The sequence below is a fragment of the Carlito syrichta genome, unplaced genomic scaffold (assembly GCF_000164805.1).
Source record: "Carlito syrichta isolate Samal-C Ts95f unplaced genomic scaffold, Tarsius_syrichta-2.0.1 Scaffold311868, whole genome shotgun sequence".
Lineage (NCBI taxonomy): Eukaryota > Metazoa > Chordata > Mammalia > Primates > Tarsiidae > Carlito > Carlito syrichta.
The window spans coordinates 152,668-165,936 of record NW_007255964.1 but is presented as its reverse complement, the minus strand read 5'-3'; the positions used below and the strand labels follow the sequence as shown (position 1 = coordinate 165,936).

The 13,269-nt window shown below is 54.6% G+C and overlaps 1 protein-coding gene across 3 annotated transcripts in view; it reads left to right on the top strand.

Moving 5' to 3' along the window:
* Positions 1-13,269, top strand: part of ALDH16A1 (aldehyde dehydrogenase 16 family member A1) — a 21,375-nt gene that overhangs the window by 7,550 nt on the left and 556 nt on the right. The window contains exons 2-16 of one of the 3 annotated variants that reach the window (XM_008069227.2): positions 2,018-2,120; positions 2,512-2,638; positions 3,469-3,647; positions 3,754-3,831; positions 4,056-4,237; positions 4,324-4,476; positions 7,400-7,585; positions 7,805-7,900; positions 8,109-8,245; positions 8,383-8,488; positions 8,574-8,704; positions 9,696-9,863; positions 10,037-10,238; positions 11,860-12,045; positions 12,301-12,423. In XM_008069227.2, the coding sequence (XP_008067418.1) occupies positions 2,018-2,120; positions 2,512-2,638; positions 3,469-3,647; positions 3,754-3,831; positions 4,056-4,237; positions 4,324-4,476; positions 7,400-7,585; positions 7,805-7,900; positions 8,109-8,245; positions 8,383-8,488; positions 8,574-8,704; positions 9,696-9,863; positions 10,037-10,238; positions 11,860-12,045; positions 12,301-12,423 (2,157 nt within the window). The remainder of the gene's footprint in view (positions 1-2,017; positions 2,121-2,511; positions 2,639-3,468; positions 3,648-3,753; positions 3,832-4,055; positions 4,238-4,323; positions 4,477-7,399; positions 7,586-7,804; positions 7,901-8,108; positions 8,246-8,382; positions 8,489-8,573; positions 8,705-9,695; positions 9,864-10,036; positions 10,239-11,859; positions 12,046-12,300; positions 12,424-13,269) is intronic. The other 2 variants (XM_008069228.2, XM_008069229.2) reach the window with 2 other exon arrangements.

The window sequence follows — 13,269 nt, the reverse complement described above, 5'->3', positions numbered from 1 at the left end:
CTCCAACTCAAAAAAAAAAAAAAAATTAACCAGGCATAGTGGCACGCACTTGTAGTGTCCAGCTACTCAGAAGACTGAGGTGGAAGTATCACCTGAACCAAGGAGATTTCAAGCTGTAGTAAACCATGGTTGTGCCCTCCAGCCCTGATCAAAAAATTGAATGCAGAGAATGCATTCTCGCTTCCTGCTGGACATTTATGGTGTGTTCTCACACTTCCCATTGGTGCAGCAGACCAATCTGTGGTCAATTATATCAGGTTTCTGGGGAAATAGAAAGTTAATCTAAGATAATTTTTCCATGGAGAAGAAAGGGTTTTATTAATCTTTTGTTCACATTTCTCCACGTTTAAAAGTCAAAAGTCTCTCATGTATTGCTGGTATACACATGAAATAGTGCAGCTACTGTAGAAAACAGCAATAAATTAACCATACTCCCAGCAATTCCGCTCCTAAGTATAGTCCCCAAGAATTGAAAACATATGTTTAAATAAAATTTTGTACATAAATACTCATAGCAGCACTACTCACAATAACCAAAAGGCAGAAATAACGCAAATGCCCATCAGCTGATGAATGAATCAAAATGTAGTAGACCCACACACTCGAATATTCAGCCACAAAGAGAAACGAAGCTCTGACATGTGCTGTGATATGGATAAACTTTTAAAATGTTATGCAACATGAAAGAAGCCAGTCACAGCAAGATCAGATATGATCATATCTATATGAAATTTCCAGACTAGGCAAATCCATAGCGACAGAGAGCAGATTAATGGTTGCCAGGAGCTGAGAGGAGAGGAAAGTGGGCAGCGACTGATCAGGGGTACAGGAGTTCCTTTTGGGATGATGAAAATGTTCTAGAGTCGGGCACAGTGGTTTATGCCTATAATCCCAGCACTTTGGGAGGCCAAGGTGAGAGGATTGCCTGAGCCCATGGGTTTGAGACCAGTCTGGGCAACTTGGCAAGACCTCATCTCTACCATAAATCAAAAATTAGCCAGGCATGGTGGTGCGTGCCAGTAGTTTTAGCTACTTGGAAGGCTGAGATGGAAGGATCACCTGAGCCCAGCGGGTCAAGGCTGCGGTGGCCTTGAGCATGCCACTGCACTCCAGTCTGGGTGACAGAGTGAGACTCCAACTCAAGAAAAAAAAATTCTAGAAACATTTCGTGACGGTTGCATGACATTGTGAATGTACTAAATGCCACTAAATTGTACACTTTAAAATGATTAAAGCAAAGACTTTTAAGTGTATTTTTACCAGAATTTTTTTTTTTCAATCATGAGAGTGGAAAGAATTAGCAGATGATAGCCGGGCTTGGTGACTCAGCCTGTAATCCCGTGCCTTTGGGAGGCTGAGGTGAGTGGATTGCCTGAGCCCGTGGGTTCGAAACCTGTCTGGGCAGCGAGACCTCATCTCTACAATAAATCAAAAAATCAGCCGGGCGTGGTAGCGCATGCCTGTAATTCCGGCTACTAGGAAGGCTGAGGCGGAAGGATCGCTGGAGCCCAGCAGGTCGAGGCTGTGGTGGCCGGGAGCGGACACTGCACTCCAGTCTGGGCGACAGAGTGAGATTCCAACTCAAAAAAAAAAAAAAAAAGAATTAGCAGATGATGCTAGAATGGTGTCTCATGCCTATAATCTCATGCCTATAATACTTTGGGAGGCTGACGCAGGAGGATTGCTTGAGCCCAAGAGTTCAAGACCAGTGTGGGCATCATAGTGACACCTCTTCTCTGCAAAAAATACAAAAGTTAGCCAGGCATAGTGGCACATGCCTGTAACCCCAGCTACTCAAGAGGCTGAGACAGAAGGATTGCCTGAGCCTAGGTTGTCAAGGCTGTGATGAGCTGTGATCATGCCACTCCTGGGTGACAGTAAGACCCCAGCTCAAATAATAATAATAATAATTAGCTGATGGGGAAAGGGTGTCTCCCTCCTAGAGGATTCTGGGTAGAGACTGAGCTGTCCCTGCTGCCTCTCAGACCCTTTTCCAAACTATCTTTGCCTCCTCCAGGCCTGGCTGGACACCCAGGACCGGTGCTTGGGCCACTATGTAAATGGGAAGTGGTTAAAGCCTGAACACAGGAACTCAGTGCCTTGCCAGGACCCCATCACAGGTATGAGATGCCCCCTTTCATGAGGGGAGAGAGAGGAATCCTTGTGCTCCAGTTGGTACCCACCCATTCTCTTTGTTCAGGGCCCTGAGGGCAGGGAGCAGGTAGTGGTTTGAGGGAGACTGAGATTTCTGATTCCTTCTGATAACAATTATAACCCAATTAAGGCTCTGAGTCCCTGTGAAGGCCTTTTGAAGTTGCTGTCTACTGAAACCCCTCCCTTGCCTGTGGGAGGCAATCAGCAATGACTGATGCAATGGAGACCCAGACAGGGACTGGGGACCAGCTTCACTGCCTGGGGCCGCTCCCAGGCTCCAGAAGTTTCAGGCCCTCCAGTTCTGACGTGGGCTACCCCCTTCTCTCCCACCTGGGTCCCCCCAACTTTTCTCCCCAGGAGAGAACTTGGCCAGTTGCCTCCAGGCACAGACAGAGGATGTGGCTGCAGCCACAGAGGCAGCCAAGACCGCATTTGAGAACTGGAGCCAACTCCCTGGAGCCATCCGGGCCCAGTACCTGACCAGGTGATGCAGCCAAGGGTGAACCCCAGGAGGCGGGGAGGGGCTTGATCCCCAGCATCCACTGGAGCCTGTGGGAACAAAGACTCTTGTCCAAGATCCCATGGAATTAACTGACAACTGAGGCTCACATTTCCAGCATGCCTTGGAGGGGGCAGGGGCCAAAACACACACAGCAAAGCCTCTATTTCCCTGAACATCCTGGGGGTTCATGGGCTCCATTTCTCAGCAATTTGCTGGGGCTTGTAAAGCCCCCAGACCCACTTCCTAGCTGCTTTGGGGACAGCTGGAGACAAAGATTTTATTTCCTAAAATGCAATTGAGATTAGAGACTAAGACTCTATTTCCCAGAGACTTTGAGGGCTTACTGATAACCAAGACCTTTAGACCAGCAGTCCCCAACCTTTTTGGCATCAGGGACCAGTTTCGCAGAAGGTAATTTTTCCACGGATACGGGTGGGATCATCAAGCATTAGATTCTCATAAGGCGCACGCAACCTAGATTGCTGGCACGTGAAGGTCACAATAGGGTCTGCTCCTATGAGAGTCTAATGCCACCACTGACCTGATAGAAGGCGTATGTATCTCTGCTTACCTGGCACCCACCTGGACCAGTATTGGTCTGTGGCCTGGGGGTTGAGGACCCCTGCTTTAGATGGCATCCTCGGAGTTGTTTCCTCAACTACAATTTCCATAAGTCTCTTGTGCCCTCTGCCCTTCGTAAATGGTAGGGATGCCCCAGGGGGTCATGGGGATGGTAATCAGCGTACGGGGCCAGTCCAGGACTCTCTCAGGCTGAGGGGCACTGGGAAGTGACTGTCCCCCTTTCTCCACAGCCTGGCCAAGACGATCCAGAAGCACCAGCGGCTGCTGTGGACCCTGGAGTCCCTGGTTACCGGGCGGGCCGTTCGAGAAGTTCGAGACAGGGAGGTCCCCCTGGCCCAGCAGCTGCTTCACTACCATGCAGTCCAGGCATACACCCAGGGGGAGGCACTGGCAGGCTGGGAGCCCATGGGTGAGAGCCTGGAGTCCCAGCCCCCAGCACCCTCCTCCCGCATGATCCAGAAGCACCAGCTCCAGTTCCCTCATTTTTATTTTTTGTCTTTTATATTTTCTTGCAGGAGTGATCGGCCTCATCCTGCCACCCACGTTCTCTTTCCTTGAAATGATGTGGAGGATCTGCCCTGCCCTGGCTGTGGGTAAATGATGGGCTGGAGGTCCCGACTCTTGGAGCTGAGAAAGGAGGGGTTTGGGGGCCCAGACCAGGGTCTGAGGGAAGAGCGGCTGGGGCCTGGACTCCTGGATCTGAGGGAGGAGGGGCTGAGGTCTGGACCCCTGAGTCTGAGGGAGGAGGGTCTGGAGGCCTGAACTCCAGGGTCTGAGGGAGGAGGGGCTGGGTCCTTGAGCTACCCCTGTTCTCCAGGCTGCACCGTGGTGGCCCTCGTGCCCCCAGCCTCCCCGACACCCCTCCTTCTGGCCCAGCTGGCAGGGGAGCTAGGCTCATTCCCAGGAATCCTCAACGTGATCAGTGGCCCTGCCACCCTGGGGCCTGTCCTGGCCTCCCAGCCTGGAATCCAGAAGGTGGCCTTCTGTGGAGCTCTTGAGGTATCTTCAGGGCTGGGCATGGGGTGGGACACGGCTGGGGGCTGGGGGCACTCCTCCTGCAGCTGAATCCCAGCGGGGTCCCTCAGGAAGGACGTGCCCTTCGGCGGACCCTGATGGGCCAGTGGGCTGAGCTGGGCCTGGCACTGGGCGTGGAGTCTCTGCTGCTGCTGACTGACACGGCGGACGTGGACTCGGCCATGGAGGGTGTTGTGGACGCAGCCTGGTCCGACCGCAACCCGGTGAGACCCGTGCACTCATATTCTCTCAGATCCTGGGGCTGTCCACATCTATCTCCAGATCTTGGGGTCCTGAGCCTCTGTTCATTTCAATTTTCAGTTCTTGGGGTCCTAAAACTCTGTGTTGACATCACTGTGTGTCCAACAATTGTTGCTACAAATGTCTAAATCTTATGTACCCTGCTCTCCTGGTCTTGGACAGGCTGGGTTCTGTATCATCTTGTTTTCTCTCTCTCTCTCTTTTTATTTTATTTTATTTTATTTTTTGAGTTGGAGTCTCACTCTGTCTCCCAGACTGGAGTGCAGTGGCCGCCTCGACCTACTGGGCTCCGGCGGTCCTTCCGCTCAGCCTTCAAAGTAGTTGGAACTACAGGTGCGCGCTACCACACCTGGCTAATTTTTTTGATTTATTGTAGAGATGAGGTCTCGCCAAGTTGCCCAGGCAGGTCTCGAACCCGCCGGCTCAGGCAATCCACTCACCTCAGCCTCCCAAAGCCTGGGATTATAGGCTGAGCCATCAAGCCCGGCTCTCTCTCTCTTTTTAAATAGAGATGGAGTCTTGCAATGTTGCCCAGGTTGGTCTCAAACTCCTGAGCTCAAGCGTTCTCCCAAAGTGCTGGTTCTACCATGCCTGGCTGTCCTTGCTTTTTTTTTTTTTTGAGTCGGAGTCTCACTCAGTCGCCCAGACTGAAGTTCAGTGGCTGCTCCCGGCCACCGCAGCCTCGACCTGCTGGGCTCCTGATCCTTCCACCTCAGCCTTCCAAGTAGCCGGAATTACAGGCGTGTGCTACCACGCCCGGCTGATTTTTTGATTTATTGTAGAGATGAGGTCTCGCTGCCCAGGTGGGTCTCGAACCTGCGGGCTCAGGCAATCCACTCACCTCAGCCTCCCAAAGCCTGGGATTATAGGCTGAGCCATCAAGCCCGGCTCTCTCTCTCTTTTTAAATAGAGATGGAGTCTTGCAATGTTGCCCAGGTTGGTCTCAAACTCCTGAGCTCAAGCGTTCTCCCAAAGTGCTGGTTCTACCATGCCTGGCTGTCCTTGCTTTTTTTTTTTTTTGAGTCGGAGTCTCACTCAGTCGCCCAGACTGAAGTTCAGTGGCTGCTCCCGGCCACCGCAGCCTCGACCTGCTGGGCTCCTGATCCTTCCACCTCAGCCTTCCAAGTAGCCGGAATTACAGGCGTGTGCTACCACGCCCGGCTGATTTTTTGATTTATTGTAGAGATGAGGTCTCGCTGCCCAGGTGGGTCTCGAACCTGCGGGCTCAGGCAATCCACTCACCTCAGCCTCCCAAAGCCTGGGATTATAGGCTGAGCCATCAAGCCCGGCTCTCTCTCTCTTTTTAAATAGAGATGGAGTCTTGCAATGTTGCCCAGGTTGGTCTCAAACTCCTGAGCTCAAGCGTTCTCCCAAAGTGCTGGTTCTACCATGCCTGGCTGTCCTTGCTTTTTTTTTTTTTTGAGTCGGAGTCTCACTCAGTCGCCCAGACTGAAGTTCAGTGGCTGCTCCCGGCCACCGCAGCCTCGACCTGCTGGGCTCCTGATCCTTCCACCTCAGCCTTCCAAGTAGCCGGAATTACAGGCGTGTGCTACCACGCCCGGCTGATTTTTTGATTTATTGTAGAGATGAGGTCTCGCTGCCCAGGTGGGTCTCGAACCTGCGGGCTCAGGCAATCCACTCACCTCAGCCTCCCAAAGCCTGGGATTATAGGCTGAGCCATCAAGCCCGGCTCTCTCTCTCTTTTTAAATAGAGATGGAGTCTTGCAATGTTGCCCAGGTTGGTCTCAAACTCCTGAGCTCAAGCGTTCTCCCAAAGTGCTGGTTCTACCATGCCTGGCTGTCCTTGCTTTTTTTTTTTTTTGAGTCGGAGTCTCACTCAGTCGCCCAGACTGAAGTTCAGTGGCTGCTCCCGGCCACCGCAGCCTCGACCTGCTGGGCTCCTGATCCTTCCACCTCAGCCTTCCAAGTAGCCGGAATTACAGGCGTGTGCTACCACGCCCGGCTGATTTTTTGATTTATTGTAGAGATGAGGTCTCGCTGCCCAGGTGGGTCTCGAACCTGCGGGCTCAGGCAATCCACTCACCTCAGCCTCCCAAAGGTACGGGATTACAGGCTGAGCCACTGAGCCCGGCTGTCCCTTGCTTTTTGTTGTTGTTGTTTTCTTTTTTGAGTTGGAGTCTCACTCTGTCACCCAGTCTGGAGTGCAGTGGCATGCTCATGGCCACTGCAGCCTCGACCTGCTGGATTCAGACGATCCTTCCACCTCAGCCTTCCAAGTAGCTGGAACTACAGGCATGTGCCATCATGCCCAACTATTTTTTTTTAATTGTTTGATTTATTGTAGAGATGAGGTCTCACCAAGTTGCGCAAGCTGGTCTTGAACCTGTGGGCTCAGGCAATCCTCTCACCTCAGCCTCCCAACGTGCTGGGATTATAGGCGTGAGCCACTGCGCCCTGCCTTGTCCCTTGCTTTTTTTTTTTGTTACACTCGGACTGCATTCTCTCCCTCTTGCTCCCCCAAAGGAGAGCAGGAACGATCATCAAATCATCAAATGGCAGGTTGTGGCGAAAACAACACCAAGAGCCGCCTTCACGCTCAGGAGAGGACGCTGTGCCTCCTCCTCGTGGTTTCTGGTGCTCTACACAATCAGAGAAACCTCTCTAGTAACAAACTATAGAAGTGATCCCTGAAAGTATAGTCTTTTCCTTGCTTTTTAACTGTTCATTTTTCCATGTCCCTAATTTTCCAACCTCTGCCTTCACTCTTCAGATCACCAAGTTTCTGCGACTTCACATCTGTCCCCGGTTAGGTCTTCGGCCACTTCTCCATGACCCTCTGATGTCACTGTCTCAGCTCTCTGCAGGGGCCTGTCTTGCCCACATCAGCCCTGACTTTGCCCATCTTGACACCTCTTTTCCTAACAGGGCGGCCTCAGGCTCCTCATCCAGGAGTCTGTGTGGGATGAAACCTTGAGGCGGCTCCAGGCGCGGATGGGGCGTCTTCGATGTGGCCGAGGGCTGGATGGAGCCGTGGACATGGGGGCCCGTGGGGCTGCCGCACGTGACCTGGCCCAGCGCTTTGTGCATGAGGCCCAGAGCCAGGGTGCACAGGTGCGGCAGAGGGCAGAGACTGGGGTGTCAGGGGGAGGAGTGGCCTGAAGACCTAACTCCTGGGTCTGAGGTAGCAGGAGGCCTGGACTCCCAGGTCTGATAGAGGAAGGACTGGAGGCCTGGACTCCTGAGTCTGAGGCAGGAGGGTTAGGGGCCTGGACTTGGTCTGAGGAGGAATGGATGGGGTCAACTTCTAGATCTGTTTCTCTCTCTCCTTAGGTGTTCCAGGCTGGTGATGTGCCCTCAGAGAGCCCATTCTACCCCCCAACCTTGGTCTCTCAGCTGCCCCCAGCCTCCCCATGTTCCCAGGCAGAGGTGAGCCCCTTAGGGTGCCAGGGCTCCTCGTCCATCCAGCCATCCTCAGCCAACCATGGGCAGCAACGTGGATTCTACAGAAGCTTCTGAGGTTACCCTGTGACTGGGCCTGGGGGCTGCTGACTGCCTCGGCTCATCCCCTAAGGGGCGGATTGATGGTGGGGGCGGACCGGCCGGGCTGCCTGAGCTCCCCCGTCACCCCTTGCAGGTGCCGTGGCCTGTGGTCGTGGCCTCCCCTTTCCGCACAGCCAAGGAGGCACTGGCCTTAGCCAATGGGATACCCCGGGGGGGCAGCGCCAGTGTGTGGAGCGAGCGGCTGGGACAGGCATTGGAACTGGGCTACGGGTCAGTCGGGGCCATGGGGTGGTGAGGGAGGCCTGTGGGCATGGCCTGAGCCTCCATCTCCCCTCTCCCTGGGTCTCCCCGCTTCTGTGGCTCATCCCTGTCTGTCTCTCCCTCTGATGTGTCCATCCTCCCTGCAGCCTCCGGGTAGGCACAGTCTGGATCAATGCCCATGGCCTCAGAGACCCTGCAGTGCCCACAGGCGGCTGTAAGGAGAGCGGGTCTTCCTGGCATGGGGGCCCCGATGTGAGTGCACCCCTGACCCCATCACCACCCCCTCCCCGTGACACAGCACCCCGCCTTGCATCCCGTGACACTGTCCCTCTCACAGGGGCTTTACGAGTATCTGCGGCCCTCAGGCACCCCTGCCCAGCAGTCCTGCTTTTCTAAGAACTTCAACTATGACACCTTTGGCCTTACTGTGTCCCCAACCCTGCCAGCTGGGCCTGAAATAGGGCCCAGGTGAGTTGCTCCAGGGGCCGGGCCGCCTGGGGATGTGAAAAAGGGAAGAGAAGTTCTGTCAGCTTCCCCATGGACTGGAGGGCTGGGGGGAGTCTGACTCGAGCCATCTCATGACATCCCGGTCCTGCTGAGCTTGGTGTTCTGGGTGTTACATCCTCACACATCCCCCACCTTACGCCTGGCAAGACTCAGTTCCACTATGTGAAAGTCTGTACTCTGCCAACAACTCATGGGGCTAGGATATTGGGGTCCCCCACAGCTCATAGGAACAGAAGTTTAAGGTTCCCCAGAAGCTCATGGGAACAGGAATTTAGGGTGCCGTAGAGGTTCATGGGAGCAAGAGTTTGGGATCCCCCAGAAGCTCATGGGAGCAGGATACTGGGTGCCCCAGAGTCTCATGGGGGCAGGAATTTGGGGTCCCCCAGAGCTCCTGGGAACAAGTTTAGAATTCCACAGAAGCTCATGGGAACAGGAGTTTGGGGTCCCATAGAAGCTTATGAGAGTAGGGGTCTGGGGTTCCCCAGGGGCTCATGGGAACAGGAGTTTGGGGTAACCCAGAGGCTCATAGGAGTAGGAGTTTGGGCTACCCTGGAGGCTCATGGGAGCAGGAGTTTGAGGTACCCTAGAGGCTCATGGGAGTAGGAGTTTGGGGTCCCCTAGAAGCTCATGAGAGTAGGGATCTTGGGCTCCCCAGGGGCTCATGGGAGCAGGAGTTTGGGGTACCCTAGAGGCTCATGGGAGGAGTTTGGGGTCCCCTAGAAGCTATGAGAGTAGGGGTCTTGGGCTCCCCAGGGGCTCATAGGAGGAGTTTGGGGTACCCTAGAAGCTCATGGGAGCAGGAGTTTGGGGTACCCTAGAGACTCATGGGAGCAGAAATGTGGGGTGACCCAGAGGTTCACGGGAGCCGAGGCAGTCTGTCCAGTGGGATAGAGCGTGGGGTCTGAGCGAATCTGGGCCCCAGGACCCCACCTGCCATCTTGCCCTCTTCCAGCCCAGCACTCCCCTATGGACTCTTCGTGGGAGGCCGTTTCCAGGCCCCTGGCGCCCGGAGCTCCAGGCCCATCCAGGATTCCCTGGGGAAGCTCCATGGCTACGTGGCTGAGGGCGGACCCAAGGACATCCGAGGTGCTGTGGAGGCCGCTCACCAGGCTGCCCCTGGGTGAGAGGGGTTGCATGGACAGCCCAGGGGTCATGGGTGGCAGAGAGGATTGTCGGGGGCCCCAACCATTGGTGGACTTGGGGGCTGGGGCCCCGGGGCGTGGATGGAAGTGGGTTGTCTGGGAAGAGCTGGGACCAGGATGCCGACTGCCAATATGTATCATCCGTCCATAGCTGGGCGGGTCAGTCGCCAGGAGCCCGGGCAGCCCTGCTGTGGGCCCTGGCAGCCGCGCTGGACCGTCGGAAGTCCACCCTGGCCTCGAGGCTGGAGAGGCAGGGAGTGGAGCTCAAAGCCGCCGAGGCGGAGGTGGAGCTGAGCGTGAGGCGACTTCGGACATGGGGAGCCCGGGCCCAGGCCCAAGGCCACTCCCTGCAGGTGACCGGGATCAGCATGCAGGGCGACAGGATAGGCAGTCAGGGTGGAGGTCAGAGCAGAGGTTCTGAAATGAGCCAGGCTTGGAGTCCAGGCCCAGCCTTGCCACCACCCAGCTGCATGATCAACAGCAAGTAGCTTCTCCTCTCTGTGCCTCAGTTTCCTCATCAGTACAATGGGCATACAGCCCACCTCACCTCATAGAGAAGCATTTTCCAGGTGTGGTTTGTGTGTATATATATATATATATATATATTTTTTTTTTTTTTTTTTTGAATCAGGGTCACAACTCACCACAGCCTCGACCTCCTAGACTCAGACAGTCCTTCCATCTCAGCTTCCCGAGTAGCTGGGGCTACAGGCATGCACCACCGTGCCCAGCTCATTTTTCTTTATTTTTTGCAGGGAGGAGGTCTCGTGTTGCCCAGGCTGGTCTCAAATTCCTGGGCTCAAGTGATCCTCCCACCTCATCCTCCCAAAGTGCTGGGATTACAGATGTGCAACATTGTGCCTGGCCCATATATACCTATTTTTTTTAACAAAGGAGAGTAAGAAAATGTATATATATATTGTGCCTGGCCCATATATCTATATTTTTTTTAACAAAGGAGAGTAAGAAAATGTAGTATGCATTGCACAGAGTGTTGCTTCATGTGACTTTCATTTAATGTGCATAATAGGCTGGGTGCGGCGACTGACGCCTATAATTCCAGCACTTTGGAGGCCAAGGTGAGAGGACTGCCTGAGTCCAGGGGTTCAAGTCCAGCCTGGGCAACTTGGTGAGATCTCATCTCTACAATAAATCAAAAAGTCGGGGCAACCCCTTCAGTTTCCTTCCCACTGTGGGAGTTTCTCTACATCTCAATAAATCCTGCATTCTCAAAAATTAATAAAGAAAAAAAAATCAGCTGGGTGTGGTGGTGCACGCCTGTGATTCCAGCCACTTGGGAGGCCAAGAGGGAAGGATCCCCTGAGCCCAGCAGGTCAAGGCTGCATGACCATGAATGTATCATTACATTCCAGTCTGGGGGACAGTGAGACTCTAACTCAAAAAAAAAAAAAAAAAGAAAGGTAGGGCCAGGCTCGGTGACTCAGCCTGTAATACCAGCACTTTGGGAGGCAAAGCGAGTGGATTGCCTGAGCCCACAGGTTTGAGACCAGCCCGGGCAACTTGGCGAGACCCATCTCTACAATAAATTAAAAATTAGCTGGGTGTGGTAGCATGTGCCTGTAGTTCCAGCTACTTGGACGGCTGAGGCGGAAGGATCGCTGGAGCCTAGCAGCTTGAGGCTGCAGTGGCCGGGAGCGTGCCACTGCACAGCAGCCTGGGCAACAGAGTGAGACTCCAACTCAAAAAAAAAAAAAAAAAGGAAGGTGGGAAACAGACCCAGACTGGTTAAGTAACTCAAGCAAGGCCACATAGCTGGTGTGTGGCCAAGCTGGGACTTGAAAACCCAGGCTGTGTGGCTCCCAAGTTCTGTGCTCAGAAATGTCACCTGGGTGTATTTTTGGAGCTGTTATGGAGAAGCAAAGATGGGGGTGGGAGGAGGAACGGGGCAGGCAATGGAGAAAGCTAGGGCAGTCAGCCCTCTGCCCCGCCCTTGACCCCCACTTCTCCCTGCAGGTAGCAGGGCTCAAAGGCCCTGTGCTCCGCCTGCGGGAGCCCCTGGGCGTGCTGGCCATTGTGTGTCCGGATGAGTGGCCCCTGCTTGCCTTCGTGTCCCTGCTGGCCCCCGCCCTGGTCCACGGCAACGCTGTGGTCATGGTGCCCAGTGGAGCCTGCCCCCTGCTGGCCCTAGACGTCTGCCAGGTACAGTCGCCCGCCTTCCTGCCTGCCTGCTACTGCTCCCGGGGGTCCCAAGGCTGCAGGAGCTTGTCTGTCACCCTCCCCTCCCTGGTAACAATGGTACCCCCAGTCCTCGCATCTAAGCCTTCGTCCTCAGGGACCTAGGGGCCCCCGAGTTCCATTCCTCCCGGGAGTCCTGTGGCCACTCCCCTGATGCCCACTTCTCACCCTGCCCTCGCAACCCTCCCAACCTGGGTGACCCACCCTCTCATCCCACAGGATGTGGCCACCCTATTCCCAGCGGGCCTGGTGAACGTGGTGACGGGAGACCGGGACCACCTGACCCGCTGCCTAGCCTTGCACCAGGATGTCCAGGCGCTGTGGTACTTTGGATCTGCCCAGGTACTCTTATTTTCACCACCTTCAGCATCTTAAACTTCAGAAAGTCTCCACCTTTCCTGGAAACGTGGCTCCGCCCCATTAGAACTCTTGTTGTTAAGGGGCAGAAACTCCTTGGCAAAAAGGTTCTGAGGCCCTGCCCCTTGAGAATCCCAGTTGCTAAGGAAGAGGACCTCCCTAGCAACAGAAGCCTGAGGGCCTGCCCAGCCCAAACACCTCATCTCAGTGGACAGCCCGTTGCTAAGGGCCGCACCCTAGCAGCTGTGGAGGCTGGCAACCTCCTCCTGGCAACAGATGGGAACTCCTTGTTGACAAGAACCTTGGACCCATTCCCTTGACCGTGGGTGGGCTGTTGAGGGAGAGAAAACCCCCTCCACAGGGTCAGTCTCTCTTCCCTCAGCATCTGGAAGATTTGCCTGCTAGGAGCTCAGCATGATAGCCACAGAGCCTAGATCTTTAGCAGTAGTAAAGGAAGCAGCTACTTAGCATCCAAGCCCACAGAAGTGCTAGCTCCCGCTGGACTTGGCGGCTCATGCCTGTAATCCTAGCACTTTGGGAGGCCAAGGCAGGAGACCAGGAGTTTGAGACCAGCCTGGGCAACATAGCGAGACCTTAAAAAAACAGTGCTAACCAGGCTCAGTGGCTCAGCCTGTAATCCCGCGCCTTTGGGAGGCTGAGGTGAGTGGATTGCCTGAGCCCGCGGGTTCGAGACCCACCTGGGCAACTTGGTGAGACCTCATCTCTACAATAAATAAAAAATTAGCCGGGCGTCATAGTGTGTGCCTGTAATTCCAGCTACTCAGAAGGCTGAGGCGGAAGGATCGCCAGAGCCCAGCAGGTTGAGGCTGC